At 46.1% G+C, this 16,257-nt stretch overlaps 1 protein-coding gene across 20 annotated transcripts in view; it reads right to left on the bottom strand.

The window, feature by feature from the left end:
• Positions 1–598: 598 nt before the first annotated feature.
• ARAP1 (ArfGAP with RhoGAP domain, ankyrin repeat and PH domain 1) overlaps positions 599–16,257 on the bottom strand; it is an 826,919-nt gene continuing 811,260 nt past the window's right edge. For 8 of the 20 annotated variants that reach the window (XM_085623384.1, XM_085623385.1, XM_085623386.1 and 5 more), the window contains 3 exons: positions 10,573–10,728; positions 5,883–5,920; positions 599–1,626 (listed from right to left, as the gene is read on the bottom strand). In XM_085623384.1, coding sequence (XP_085479510.1) covers positions 5,903–5,920; positions 10,573–10,728 — 174 coding nt within the window. In that variant the 3' untranslated portion in view covers positions 599–1,626; positions 5,883–5,902. The remainder of the gene's footprint in view (positions 1,627–5,882; positions 5,921–10,572; positions 10,729–16,257) is intronic. The other 12 variants (XM_085623389.1, XM_085623387.1, XM_085623390.1 and 9 more) reach the window with 2 other exon arrangements.

Consider the following 16,257-nt stretch of genomic DNA (forward strand, 5'->3'; position numbering starts at 1 on the left):
ATGTAGTCTTCTATTCTAGTTCAGTTGAAACAATTAAGGGCTGTAAAGACTAATATCTCAGAAAGGATATGTGTGATAAATCACATCAGATATCAGTGCTTTAAATAGAAATATAGATGTGCAGGCACTCAGTACCCCAAAGTACCTATTTGTTCCTGAAAGGTGACCATCATCTTTGGTGAGCGAAGTGGCCTCTCGAGTCAGGCAAGTGCAGAAGTGCTGAGGCAGCCCATCAATTCTTGTGGCCACTGCTTTGCCCCTCAGTCAAGAGGGCAAGACGGATAGGGACCCATTCATAACACCTGATGAGCCCACGTCACTGGGAGAGTCAACGCCATACTGTCCCCTGCCAGGCAACACATCCCCACAGGTCCTGGAAGCCACTGCAAGGGAGCCACAGTCTAATTGCCTATGGTGGTTTTCAGCAGGCCATGGAATGAAGGTATCTTCCCAGCCCAGACCGCAGTTGGACTAGATAGAACTTCTCTGACCTTCATACCACCCAACCATCAAGCAATCTGCAAAAAAACATTAAAAAGGCAGAACTGGGCCTCTCTTCGAACCAACACATAATTAGAAATCAACAGAATCATTTAAGTACTTTACAGTAATAAACAATTTAATAAGGACGCTTTGCAAATGTATAGTACAGCATTAGACACAAATCACAGGCTCTGGGACACAAAGGAGTCCAAGACAATTTGTCACATTTTGTGTCCCTGTGCAAATCCTTGTTCCCAAGTCTTTAGAATTCTTGCTGAATAGCAGTGTGCATCAGGAATGAAGGAAGGAAAGTCCTCAAAAATCAACCTTCAATTTTCCAGAAAGGCAGAATGTGCAGCTTGCCTCTAATGTCTTGACTGGCTTTTGGGTACCGATTGAAAAAATTGCTGAAAGAGTTTTGAGATTTCGGGAGAAATTAGCAGCAGGAAGGGGAGCGCGATGAAATTGGAAACAGAACAGTTATAAAAGTGATTGTATGCCAGACCTGAGGCACTTTTAAAAAATGTACAATTCCAATGTAAACACACCAATAAGATATCATGAATCCAGGCTGCATCTTGTTTGCTGCTCAAGTCTTTTCACACTGCTAAGAAAATTGTCCGAGATGAGAGATCCAGTCAGAAACAAATTGTCTATAGTTTCTATTCCTTGACTCTTCAAGATCTGAGACTGGTAGCACGCTTATGTACACAAAGATTGCTTCATTCATTATACAACACTCTGCTCGAGTTGTTTTAGAGTTTGAAAAACCCTGCGATACCTTCATCATTGAAAGATCCATGAGGTTCTGGTGCCACATGCGTTTCGTGTCTGGTACAACATGGTTTTATTCCAGTTTTAACTCCGAGATGTGAGTAGCGGTTGATTACCGCCGAGAGATGGCCTCACGGGAGCACGTGTCGGATGTGCTACTCGCCACCCTGATGTAGTCCAATACTTCAAGGCTTGCAAAGCCAGACCACGGGATACTCCGGCAATGGGCAGGATCATTTCTTCTTTTCGTTGTTTCTGTACATTAGGTAGTGGTCCATAGTCTGAGGGCCTGGCTTACCGCTGGAAGAGAAGGCCTCCCTTTCCCAATGCAGGTCTTCCCCAGGCCAGCCTCTTCGTCTCAAAACCAATCTATGAACAAGAACAGGCAATAATTACCACTTTATATGCATGGGTACATAAGCCATACTTTCACCCTAACAATATCGACAGACAATAATGTAAAACCTTAAAAGAACTGATTCATCTATGAAAAATATTAGTAACAAGGCACATAACCAGACTTGTAAATTCCTCCTATTTGACTGCTGCTCTACCATGTTCTGCAAGTATGGATGAACAGGAGGTCATTTGGTGCAACTCTGCCCTGGGGGCTCAGATTGTACCACAACTTTGAGCTGTGTTCTCCCAAAGAATATCCACCATGTTTTACCTACCAAACACAACATCCACTAACCAAGATTTCCAAGGAGGGCTACTAGTGAAGGTATAGGCTTTCATATTCTGTCTCTAGTCTTAGAAAGTATCCCTTTACGGCTATATCAGAATGATGGCTTATTGGCATTTAAAAGGCTTCATCTTATTTCGAAAGAAAATTCAAACTGCAAGATAGTGATACCACCCTTTCTGGTGGAATCGTGACCATTGCAGAACCGCGTGCCAGCTCCACCATCAGGACCACTGCCATGCCCCACACTTGAAAGGAGCTGGGTGAGCTCAAGAAGTGCACAGATGGGGGAATTCAGCATTTTTTGGCAGATGACTCCTTACCGACCATCTCTCAGTGAGGACCCTAATATTTTCAGCATGTGCCCGACACTGGGTGAAGACCACACATCATTTTAATCATTGCAGTTCTCTACAAAAAAATCACATGGACTATAATAAAAATATCTGAACACAGAAAAATAAAATAAAATGAAAGACAAATAAAAATAATGTATTAGTGAAACTCCATAAGAAAATGCCACAAAGAACAGCTTTTTGGAGACGTGTCGGCTTCCTGTGAACTTGGTGGGGCAAAAGTGTTACTTTAAACACAAACCCCACAGCCCCACCACAACCTCTGTGAGGCCGCCATGTACAAGTACTGCAGCGCTAGCACGAGGTGGCTTCACAAACTGTGCACTTCTACCTCTAGCTACCCAGAAGAGAGGCAGTCGCGGACAAGGGCAGATGTCTGATTTACAGAAGACCGTCCCACATCAGGATCTGAGGAACATCCCTGGGTCCAGTCTCCAGGCTGGCGCAGAACTACAGGCGCTTCAGTGCTGGTAAAGTAGTCCTGGCTATACATCATGTACTTCCAGCTGGTCTGTTTGATGCAGAGGTTCAGACTGCACATAATCAAAGAGGCATTGAAGAACCTCGAAAAGTCTTTTGGGTGCATCATACACTGGCCATAAACAATAAACGTGGAGGCCAATTCAGTTAGACAGTAAATTAAGTTAACTAGTTTAGAGTTGTTTGAATAACTCTGTAACCAGCATGTTTGAGATTCGAAGTGTGGCAGGGTTGACTAGGGCCTTTATACTTCTGAGATCAATAAAAGTAGAAATGTTGAGTTTGGTAATGCTGTCTGTAAAAAAAGTTCCAAAAGACAACCTGGCTGACAATTGTTGTTCATTTCTGGTCCCTTTGTGCAAACAGTAAACATTTGGTGAATAACAGCAGCCCCTTAGGAGAACAATGAGTGAAACCAGGGGTGGCGCAATACACAGACTGCTGCAAACTGATGCCCCCCATAGCAGCCCTGTTGCTTCGGAAGGATGGAAAACAAAACCACAGCTCAACTGATACTTTGCTAACATTCACAATTTTTTTTAATCCAGTGATGTAACCTTTGGCCAATGGATACCAACAGTCGAAGCGGGGGCGGTGAGGTGAGGATGGGAAAGAAAACAAAATCCCCACAAAAATTACTTACCTGTTGGCCGGCGCCTCTCTTCAGTCCTCTTCCTGGCTTCTGCTGTAACAGGAAGCAGTATAGGCTACCCTGAGCCAATCAGAACGTCGAAATGCAACGTTGTGATTGGTAAGCACCCAGGCTCACCTAAGCCAATCACAACGCTTCAATGCAGCATTGTGATTGGTCTGAGCGCCGTGGTTTGGCGCTCAGATGGGGAATGGTTGCCTGGGCATGTTCTCCACCTAGCCCCGCCCCACAAAACTGCCCCATCACAGAAAAATGATATGATAATAGCATCACGTTATTATCATTTTATTTTTCCTTTTTTGTCGTGCTGAAAGGCTGTGGGGCAACTCTCCTCCGCCAAAGCGGAGGAGGAGCCCCTGGACACCAACCTACATTAAAAATCAATAAAAAAGTATTGCTGCAAATTCAAGTCTCAGGACATGCTGGATGGGGGATCATCAGATGGCTGTATGTTACCACCTTGGGTACCGTACCATTACTTCAGCATGACAACTACCTCGAGTACCAACATGGTACCTAACATCAACATAACTTCATCATCGCAACAGCTGCAGCCACCGTACCCTTCACTCTCACCATAATCCTACCTCTGCCCTCCACACAAAGGCACAGTATTGAAGCCGATTAATCAATCAGGATTTATAAAGCACTGCTAATTATCCGATAGAGTATCTAGGAGCTTGCCGGTCCAGGACGGCTCATTCGAACAGCCATGTCTTGAGGTCCCTTCAGAATTCCAGAAGTACCAATCTACTCATATGTAATTAGTAGAGTACTGCTACAGAGGTACGGTCAACTAAATCAGCCTAGCAAGTGGAGGCACATTCATCGTTTGCATTCCAATGTGTGTAATTTCATTAAACCTATATGAGCACCTGGCCGCCAAATATTTCGCACAAATATGGAAAGGCCTCACCTCAGCAACTCGCCTGCTCTTGATGACTTTCTACTGCTGGACTCCCTCACACTACTAAAAGGAACTCTGTACCCTTGTAGCCACCCTCAGGAGCAAGAACTACATGGTCTATATTAGATCCCTAGCATCCCTTTTTGTAATACGATAAAGACTGACACTGTAAATACGCAAAGTACCAAATGAGGAGACAGTTCTTGGCCTGTCTCAGTGAGCCATCAGCTTTAAAGAGGCTACTCTGTGTTATGATGTAACAACAGGTCCCAAGCCCCAGGCAGACATCATTAAACAAAGTAAGATTCCACGGTGGACAGTAGATGATTGTTAGAGATGCAGGTCTGGATAAAGAGAAGTGCGTTTATTCTTCTTCACACCGGATGTCCTACAAAGAGCAGGAGGAGTCCAAGGCACATGGACAGTGGTGCTCACACTGGCCCTCCAAAATGGGTTGGAAAGTTTAATTTTGCCAGCTTCGAGATTTTTTTTTAACTTTGCGTGCTTCATAAAATAGAAGTTTTAAACAAAATACAGCAATTAGAAATCCAAAGAAAGTGAGGTTTTTTGGGGAAAAAAACCTACCAACAACTTTTTTGCATGAGAATTGTCTACAATGATCCGTAAACATATTTCACCAGCAAGGAAAAATTTGGAAAGCTGAAAAACGATGCAAATTTATGAAGATGTAAAGTTTCTCTCCTTAGCAAAACTTTGCCTGCAAATCCTGATTTTGACCCCTAGTATCTGCGCAATTCAATTAGAAAGCAAGTCTACCTTGTTCAATTTTCGGGAGTTGAGTGAAAGTTTCACCAGTGACCTTTAACAGTCTTCTGTCCCGGATTGCAGCTCTAGCCAAAGCACCCTTACTGCAACCTCTCTGGACAGAAACCTCTGCAGGTTGGTGCCTTCAGGCACAATATCCGAGTTCGAAACCTGGGATCCACAAATTGGAATTCGTTGAATTAATGGAGTTGAACCTGGAGGAAGGGGCCTTTCTTTCTTCACCTGGGGCACATCGTCATACTCTGCCCAGTCAATTATTTGTTTCACCAATCACTGGTCATTCCGTAAACATCTTTAAACCAGGCTCATGCAATAATCCGTACCTTCAAAACTTGCATCCCACATCACGTCAAAGGCCACGTTACCATGTGGACGCGTAAGTAGAAAGCAAGTGCAATATATGTTAATTATTATAACACAGCTTAACATTTGACACTGTTTGTAGCTGAATGTCTCTGAATTCCTGGTTAAAGCTGTGACTGGCTGGAAATCTGTTACATTGTGGTTGGATCTCCTTCTAAAAACACTGAAAGCCTTTGTCTATTACTAGGCGTGCAGGAAGTTCTAATTATACAATATGGACAGTTACTCTAGCGGATTGGATTCCACCCCCCACCCGCTCCTTCGAATGCATATGAACTTCCTCTAGCGCTCTGAAGTAACTGAAAGGTAACGCCCAATCCTGCACATAAATAACAGTTGATAATGACCCAGTTCCCCACAAACGTGCCCACGCATTCTGTAAAAGAGTTACATTACCTGCCACCTAGGCCTCGCTTTCAGACGTCTCTGAGGAACTGTGGAAATAAAGACACAGGTACAATGTATATTAGTTTGTTTATTTTCACTTCAGGATACACAAGTTACTTGTTTTTTTCGATTTTTTGTGAAGAAGCCGCCCTGCCAGCAGACTTTAATGCCAAAGGATGGGCGTGGAAAATGGCATTGCATTCTCTCCACGCCCTATGGTTGTACCCTCTGAGCGGTCCTTGGGAAGCCAGGACTTAGAACGCACAGGTGTGGCAATGTGGACTTTGTTACTCCACACAAGGTGGGTGCTCATGGCACTTCCCGTACTCTGGGAACCGTACTGAGAGTGTGAGAAATTGTGGTGCTGTGTTGTCCTAAACAGAAACCCAAAGCCCACAGCCTTCCTAACTGTTATTTACCCAGACTAGGGAAAAATTGTATCCTAAGACGGTAAAGAATTTATATTGTGGGTGCACTCCATCAAACCAGCGTCAGTGACTTTCAAGTGTGTCTCGCCTTTCATAACCAATCCACTCCTTTGTGTCTCCTGTGGCACTGTGGGCCTTGTAGTCTATATCTTGCACCTAACATGTGACATACAATTGGATCTGGTCCTTGATTTGATGGACCAAATTCTCAAGCCACATTCCACTATGGTCAATGCAACTATTTGCATGGTAATGCACATCCTCAGATTGTGCGTCCATCTCACTACCGAGACACAGATTGCGATACCTCCAGCTCGTCAGAGGGGCGTAGTACATTTTCATACCATAAAGCCTCTGAACCTGTTGAGTGGCAGCATTTTCTACAAGGGAACTTCTTCCGTGCACTGATGCCAAAAGTGCGTTGGAAGCCACGCCTGATTACCACTGATGCGGATTCACTGGAGTGCAGCCGAAACACGTATATTTGGATATACAGTGTTGTAAGGTACGACACTTCAAAGTCTCGAAGACTCCATCAGGTACAACCCGATGCCATCTTAAGATGCCTCTGGGACTTTGGAAGCTTGCCTGTTGCATCTATTCTGGCAGCGCGTCTTCAAAGACAAAAAACACACTTAGATTGAAAACACCAGGATCCCAGGGAAAGACGTTCACCAAAGAAAAGGAAAAGAGAACCAAGAGATGTTTGTCATGATTTGTTCATTTACGAGGCAGTAAGATCATCGTGTTCCATCAAATAAAAGTGAACAGTGGTGGCAGGGATATTGAGTTTGTGATGTTAGGTTGCCACAATGATGCTAGTTGCTGAATTTCCCTTTCTGAGTACAGGATGGCCCACAGATCGGTGTGATGTAGTCTGTGCATACTGATCCTGATGAAGGCCACTGAATTGGAGTACATGGCAGAAACTAGTTGATCACACTTAAGGGCCAAGGAGTGATAGTAACTCCAACTAGCTTATGTTCCCCAGCTTTTAACCTTATCAGATGGACCCGTGAATAAATACTGGCTTGGGCACCACCTAGGCAATTTTAAGGATTACCTCATATAGGTCTCTGACCTTTTTCCCTTAAAAGTGCTCCCTTGTAAGGAAAGAGGTCGCAACATGCACTGACCCTCTGGATAACATTCAGTGAGGTGAGAGTTCCTTTAAGAAAATGGTCTTTCCCCTATATGCAGTGGGCCTACACTGGATAACTCAAGGTGGACTCTCTCTTGATTGTGACACTGTATATGAGGAGGGGGGGGGGTCATGACCTCCATTTCCCTCTCTTGATTTTTACATGACGTGGTTGGTCACCCGGAGTTGGCTCTCAGTGAAAGACTTACCACAGCTTTGCCATACGTTGTGACATTTATCCTCCTGCCACCACTGCACAATGATTCATTTGGATCTCAAAATGCAATCAATTCAATTGAAGTTCTGAGGTCCCATGATTAGGCCAGATTAAGCAATCACCTAGTGCTAAAGCTGAGTACAAAGCAGTGCTCACAAGATGTTGTATCCCAGAAAGAGCCCACAGAGGCTAGAGGGAGGGGCACAGACAGAAGAGGAGTCAGAATGGCTACTTCGACCCGAGCACAAATGTAATTGTTTCATTTAATTAAATGATCACCAATTGACCAGTATGTGGGCAAAAACCACCTACTTCACTATCGGCACTCACACACTACCTACCAAGATAGTGCAGAAGGACAGAATGGTGCCGCTATTTACACACAGCATTGCCTTCCGGTCATGCAACCTTCATGTGTATGCAAAGTAGTACAAGCTAACATTTAAAAACAAAAAGATGTTTTTTTAATATGAAAATGAAAAGGATTGGAAAAAGTGGTACATCATGAAGAAAGTGAAAAAATACCAACATGCTAAAATATAGATAAGAAACATCCACAAATATTGGAGAGGCTGGTGGGTTTGTATTTATGTAGCTGACCTGAATGGCCCAGGTTCTTACAAGCAAAAGTGCATACGTCTAATGTCACATCAATCCACACTGTACCTTCCGCTGTAGAGCTCTGTGCTACTAGTGAACTCAGCAGCATCATTTAAGGTACCCATGAGGAATCTGCATCTATCATACACCTCATGAGGAAATTTAAATACGGCCCCATCTTTGCTTGTAACACTATTACGCTGTTGCCCTCACTCAGGCCCCTTCAACCTCCATAGCGTTTCTTTCACGTTCTGTACTGTTGCACATATTACACGACCTTTCCTGTTTCCCTGAACTAAATCCATTCTGAGACCCGGCTCGAAGCAACTAATTCCCCAGATAACCATCTATTGACCTTTGGTGACCGTTCTCGGCCTCTCCAGTTGTTTTACGAATCACCATCTTCAACACGCAAACACGTCCTGTCGTAAATTAATGAATGGCCATGCCACCTGACCTATAGGGTCGGGTAGAGAACACGACCTTAGGGAAGAAATTTCTATTACCCATTATCCTGTATCTTGTACAAAGAATGTTTTCTTGTGGATGATTTGTATTTTTATTGCACATGGAGGGGGTTGTTGCTTTAGGGGATTCAAGTGCTACAAAAGACTGTGAGCCACGGATTGAAGTGGCAGTCTCCTGAGAACCTACCACTGATGTACTTCTAGGACAACTGTACCTAGCTGCAGCTAATAAATTGAAGTTCCTATGCCAAGCAGAGTGTTCCGTGTCTCTGTAATTTGGAAGGCGAACTCAGAAGATTTCAGGCGTACCCTGCGCCGCCAGGCTTAAATAGCCTGGTTCTTCACTCATATGCACATTTACAAAAATCATAGGTTCCTAAAGCCCGAACTAGGAATAATATAAACTATGTACACGTTTCTGGAAATTGTATTTGTGGTAGAATGCATTTGTAAGTGGTATGCGATGTCTTCACCTTCCAACTGTTTTGTTCTCCACTCCTCTACCATCCTTTTGCTATTTTTTCCATTTCTCAGTTTACCTCCTACTTTTTCTTTCTGTGTCTAGCTAGCCAAGGAGTGTCCAACCTATGTCCAGGAAGGCTGTTCCATGTCACTGTTTCAAGATATTTACATACAATAAGTTTGCAATCAACAAATCAATGTGGAACTCCCTTCAGTAGTCAGTGACAATGTTGAAAATCTTGCATTGATCATAGTCTAGATGAACCTTTACTGGACACCCTTGTCCTAGCCTCACTTCTGATTCAACACTGCCAATACCAGCTCCCCCTCCATCATAATAACGTATCATCTTCCTGTTAATGTTGCATAAACGCGTACAATATTTTGTCTAGATGGGTGAGAATGAAGTTGGTTTGACCCGCAATCATGTATTTGATGTGATTTCCAATTATGAATATGCAGGTAGACTTGTCAGCCCTCATCTATTCCTTCACACTCCATCATCTCTTTGTCTCTCCTGCAGTGCACTCATTTTATTGTAATATTTCATAACTGCAACACACTATAAATGGTGATCCAAAAGAACACAAGGGCATATTTATCAAAAAATCATGCCACGTTACGAGTCATCAGGGAAGGTGTTGCATTATGATACATGGTAGAGCAATCATGGCAAATCTGGGAATGCACCAAAATCGATGGATGGATGTGTGGGAACACACACACTTCCCTTATGGAACGCCTTCTAAGGGCACAGTAACGCAACGCAGCCATTTGCACTGCTTTATCAAGACACTCAGGGCCACGCAAGGTGTCCTTGCGTGGCTTGATTAATCTAACTAAAGAGTTGCATTGCTCGTGACCCCTGCGTGGCGCAAGGGCGACGCAACTCTAAAAAATGCGTCCCTCGGTGAGTAGGAATGCACAGAAGGCTTCAATACATCTACACCCGAGCATACAACAGGTAAAGGCTCTCATTCGTTGGTTTATTCCACAAGCTTACTGTCCTAACACACATCACTGGTGAGGTGTGATGTCAGAATAACTGACAGCGCTGATCTGCAGAAAGAATGAGTGTGGAGCGGTTTTGTGCAGGAAAAGCAGTACCAAAATGTGGGGCAGTAATCTTGAGCCATCTGCAGGATCCTGCTTGTGGATCCCTAAATTCTCTTACATTCCATCACCACTCCAGGCACTGAGGATCCGAGTGTGTCTCTCATGCTTCTGGGGGCAACTGGTAACCGTGTTTTAGTGGTGTTCCCTAGAAACTGTCAATATTGATCTTGACTCCATGGGATGCGCATACAAGTAAGTACAGGACGCGTGCCTGGTGAATGCTCCTACCCCACCCTTCCCATCTCAACAGTGAATGGGGAGCACTCACAGCGAACGGGTCAGAAGTGAAAGCAGCCACGCTGTTCCTCATCTCCTTCTCGCTGCCCCGCAATGGGATGAGAGAGATGTTACCCAACCTCGAATCCTGGTGTGTCCGCGACAGCCGTACCTGTGCCGACTCCAAGGGCCACACGTTCCCGCCGTGCTGGAGAGACAAGGAAAGAGGAACACAAAAGTTATAGGATTACAACGGTGGCTGTGGGGTAAAGTCCTGGGCCCTACCTAAGCAAACCTGAGGAGAGTGTCAGGTGAAAGGGCACCATGTGCAACCTGTTATTAGGAATGCGGGCCCCCATGTCTGCTGGTGACTTCACTTCCTGGCACTCTCTTGTTCCAAAGTTCAAACATCTAAGTTTTCTCGTGCTTTGAAACCAAGAATGTTATTTATTTTTTAAAACTGGGGGCACTAGGGATGAGTCAGATACTAATATAGTCAATAAATCTCCCACCCTTTCTGGGACATTCCACTGGCAATGTCCAGAGCCCACCTCCCACCCCCCAGCTAGACTCATCGTCGCCTGTAGGTTGTACCTCAGCATCCGTACCCCTTTAGTTGGGGACAAGACAAGTATCTGTCTACATTTTCAAATCTAGATGCTGCTGAATGTAGTATATTTGGTGGGAGCTAATACTCAACAAGCATTGGCATAGCCAACAGGTCTCGCCTTTGGGACCTTATAAGTGTTTAGCCATGCAACAGTTGCATAACTAAATACTTATAAGGTCCCAAAAGCGAGACCTATTGGCTATGCCAATGCTTGTTTCTGTTTATTACTGCTCTGTAGTAATGGTGGCACCCGTGCTTTAGCTTAAACATCTTAAGCTAAAGTCGGGTGCCGAGATTGCTTCAAAAGTAAAGAATTGTCTATTTCTTTACTTTTGAAGCAATCTCAGCACCAGACTTTAGCCTAAGATGTTTAAGCTAAAGCACGGGTGCCGCCATTTCTACATAGCAGTAATAAACAGAAATAAAAAGCAAGCGCCGCTTCGAGAAATGACTGCCGTGGCGGGTGAAAAATACTATAGCCGGCCACAGCTTGCTGTGCATGTGCGCGAGTGGTGCGTGCTCAGCAGTAATCACGCCATATGGCGCCTATGCACAAGCGCGCGCCCGCGCACATGCACTGCAAGCTGTGGCCGGCGGTAGCATTTTTTGAAGCCCTTACTTTAAGTCTCGCCGGACCAGCGCAAGTGCTGGGTCAGGCGAGACCTAAAAATGACCAATCACTCGAGCCATGCCCCCAAACCATTTCAATGAGGAAAAAAAACCAAGCAGGACAGGGATTGGCAAAGGAGGTACAAACAAGCTGGGAGTGCAAGGGAGCAGGGTGTAAGGGGGAACCAGCACTGGGGAGAGTGAGCAAGAAAAGGATTGGAGAGGAAATGACATGCACACAGTGGCGGTGCGTCCATTGGGGGCCACCGACCATCACCACCACCAACTTCCTTGACCTTAAGTAAATAAATAAACAAAACAAAGTCTTGTGATTGACGCCTGATGCGAGGCAAGCAGTCAGGTGCGGATGGCTAAGGGGGTGGGGCTCCGGCAGCTTGAGTGACATACTCACTCAGCACCGCGCGGCACCACTGGTGCGCATGTCTGTATTTGGGCTGGTCATTTTTATGACCATACCGAACATGCGCAGCACACCTCCTTCCCGCAGAGCAACTGGCGGGGGAGGGACCCAAGGGTGCTTCATACAGCAGCCCCCGGGTCTCATAATGAGTGGTGACTCACCCTGCTCTTAGCCAATGCTGGCGCTGCAAGCAGCGCCAGTATTGGCTGAGACACCGCTGGCCTGAGCCTGAGGGCAGGTCCAGGAATAATTGAATATTGCCTTGGGTGCCCGGGTGGGTGGTGGCACTGCCGCAGCCGCACTGGTCTGGCCAATCACTGTGGCTATCATTGTGAAGCGATGCAGTATGATTGTATGGCCATAGTTCGTTCCTACCTACGTCTTAGCGCAGCAGTCACGTCACTGCGCCGCCACACAACACTGCACCACATACAGACCTCGTTGTGCAGTGTCTTGACTACTACTGCTCATGTTGGGTGGCTCGTGTCGTGCGACGTGACAACGAGTCCGAGACATGTAGGTACCGATAAGGCCCTCCTGAAATGTTATGTTGTCCCTAAGCCTGAGACTGTGACACTTCATTACACCCACACGGCACGCACACCTCCTTTCCTTCTTATATTTCAGCCCTTAACGTCCTTCCTTCCCCAGTACAACAACAGGTTATATGTATCCAGGTACTCTCTCACCTCCGCTCACGATTTTCTCCTTCCCTTAGCGAACCCTTACCCCTCCTGTCCTTTTCTGCAGTTCCATCAACCCACACGTCTTGCTCCCCAATCACCCTTTTGCTCCGTGGGTGCCTACTTTTGTTGCTGCAAATAATAACACTAAACGGATACCACTATACCAAGGCCGAAAAGATGTCATCGCAGCTTTGAGAGTGAATAATAAATTAAATACCCTATGTGTAGTGGCACACAGCATTGTTGGAGGAAGGTCGGCGATCGCCGGATGCTAGGAGGGCGCGGCTGTGGCTGGCATGTTCAATGGGCTTTGTGTGTCACGAACGCTGCACTTTAGTTTATGGCCTGCGTTTGGGGTAATGTTAACCTTATTGATCGCCTTAATTTTATGGCAACAAAGCGTTTGGCATTGAATGGTAGTGAACCGCAACCTTAGACTCTCAGAGCCACACTTGCATGTATTTTTCGCGTGTACGATTCTTCAATTATGACACATTTTTGAAACTAGTGAGAGTACAACGATAAAACGTGAGAGACAAAGAAGGAAAGAAAACAACGAAAGCGAAAGAGAAGAAACGGCTAACAGAGGAGAAAGACCAGAGAGAGAGAATGTAGAAAAAGTGTGAGAGATCGAAAGTAAATGAGAGAACACAAAAACAGAAACCAAGGGAAACACAGATAGAGTCAAGAAAGTGACAATTAGATTCTAAAGGGGTTTGCAAAGCAAGGTAAGAACTACACTCTGGGAGACAATGTACTCATAATGTAGAAGCTGAATAATAGGATATTGATGTCAAAGTAAAGGGCCAGTGATGAGTGACAGCAGACCTAGAAAGACTAAAACCCCTAAGGATGTCACCTCGGCCCCATAGACGCGCGCCTCACAGCCTCGTGCGCTGTCCAGTACCAGGCCCCACTTGATCCGAATCTCGCTGAGAGATGTGACTCAGTGTCTGTGAAAATTTACAAATCGTTTGAGTAATTGTGTTTATATAGCGTGTAGTTACTACCCCCGACGAGGCGTGAGAGACTGAGTCACGGCTCAGTGGTGGCTGTATGAGGTGAATTCTCAGGGTAGTTCTGGAATCCACCTCCAGTCTAGCTCTGTTCCTATCCGGCGAGAGAGCGGGCTTCAGGCCTCCTCTCCTGGGTGATGCACAACCTGATTTGCACTGGGGTTTGATTATATTTGAGCCCTTGCTCCAGACATGAGAAGAAACACTCATAGCAAATTCCTTCCTTAGGCGTCTAGCATTTTTCAGAGGGGGTGGTCTGGGCAGAAAATTGTGTGGATTCGCCTCAAACGAGGAAAATAAGAAAGCAAGAATCTGCAGTGCCCCCAGGTAACCAGGGGGCATGAAGCAGCCACACCTCTTCAGGTCAGGTTTCCCATTCCCACAGCCAGGAGCACACAGGCTGTGGAGGGAGATAAGCCAGGCGCTCTGGGTGGTCAATTAGGCAGAGAGTGGAGGGATAGCATTCTCTTGTGTTCCATGCGTATATTGACACAAAAATGGCGACCCAGCAATTGACTCGGAGAGGTTTCAGACAGTGTTTACCAAATGCAGGTTTTCTCTGGCAGATATTGCATTGGATTTTAATGCTCCGTAGAACTACTGAACAGAGTGCTGTCCCGCTACAGTTCGTCCCTAGTGAAGGAATGAATTAATGAATTTGTAAAGCCCACAGCTCCTCCAAGGAGTGTCCCGGCGCTAGGAGTCCATACTAAGGTGCCCAAATGCTGGAACTAGCAGGATGCAAATAAACGGGTCTTGAGGGCTTTCCTGAATGAAAGTTCATCCTTGATGGAACGCATCGCAATGTTGTGTGTTTCCTGTGTTAGCCTAACTGTGCACATTTTAGGCCTCATTTTTTCATTGCACATGTTCCTATATAAAAACACTTGCTTTTGTGCCACATTGTATGCTGGCTGGTATTGAAAGGCCATACTTGTTAAATCGCATTGAAGACTGGGCAACAAGAGTGTGTCAGCATAAGGGGCTGGGGTAATAAAGTGTATGCAGGTTGGGAGGTGTACAGGGGCACGGGGTCTGCAGACAGGATTGCTGTCTGTAGAAAGGGCCTGTGCCATATTTTGTGTGGGTGTCCAGAAGCACCTGTGGAAATCAGAAGGTTTATTTCATATGTGAAGGATGGTGTCAAGGATCTCACATATGTAAAACACCGAAGGATATATATGAGGGAAATTACCGAAAAGTGATGGGAGGCATCCGTTCTTCTATTCACTTTTGGCAAGATCTACCACTGGCGCTCCCGGGGACGTTAGCGGTCGCGAAAATGATCCTGGTGCCGCGACTGTTATATCTTTTTTCAAACCTCCCAGTGGTTCCCCCACGTTCATTTTTTCGCGAGCTCGATACCCTGTTGGGGTCCCTCAACTGGGATTCTGGCCGCAGACGTATTGCCCTGGCGAAATTACAACTGCCCCTGGATCAGGGTGGGCTAGCGGCCCCGTCGTTCGAGGCGTATTTCCTGGCCGCACAGCTGCAATGGGTGGCACGCTGGACAGCGGACCGGGCACGGGGAAAGCTGACCACCGCTACAAGGCGTATCCCAACCTCCACGATACACCGTATGTTGCTGCCAAGAGCAGCGCCAATTCCGGGTGGACCTCTCCATGTCAGCACGGCGCGGACTTGCCTGGCTCGCGTCCACCGTCTGGACCGAGCGGTGCTTCCGTACTCTCCGCTTCTGCCGTTGGTGGGGCTCCCCAGGGGCAGAGCACAGTATACAGAGAGCATGTTGCAAATTTGGACGGACCACGCCGTGACGGAGGTGGGGATGTTATATTTTGAGGGGCGCCCACGGACATTTGAAGAGATGGTGGAGGATTTTGAGCTCCCTAGGGGTCAGTTCCTAAGACATAGACAGCTTCTTACAGACTGTCGCACACAGTGGCGAGTGATTGATACGGAACCCCCCACGCACCCGGTCATCCACGCGATATTGCAGATGGGGCCCGGACGACACTTAGTTACTTGGATATACAAGGCCGTACGAACCCTAAGGCAGCCCACACTTGCACCCCTCAGGGAACAATGGGAACAGGACTTTCGCAGGCCATTACACGACAGGGAATGGGTCAGGGCCCTGGAATACACAAAAAAGGTGTCCCGTAATTACCGCTTCAAGAACATACAGTTACATATTCTACACAGAGCGTACCTCACTCCTGAAAAACTGCAGAAATACTTTCCTGATACACCGTTCGCCTGCCCTAGGTGTCTCGAGCCGGCTGCCTCTTTCATGCACATGCTATGGGATTGTCCGACACTTTATAATTATTGGGAAACAGTGCATACTACAATTCGTGCAGTTACGGGGTTGCAGGACCTATACACACGGGAGGCCAGCGCCTTAGGCATACATGGGCGACACAAAAATAAGAAG

The sequence above is a fragment of the Triturus cristatus genome, chromosome 8 (assembly GCF_964204655.1).
Source record: "Triturus cristatus chromosome 8, aTriCri1.1, whole genome shotgun sequence".
NCBI lineage: Eukaryota > Metazoa > Chordata > Amphibia > Caudata > Salamandridae > Triturus > Triturus cristatus.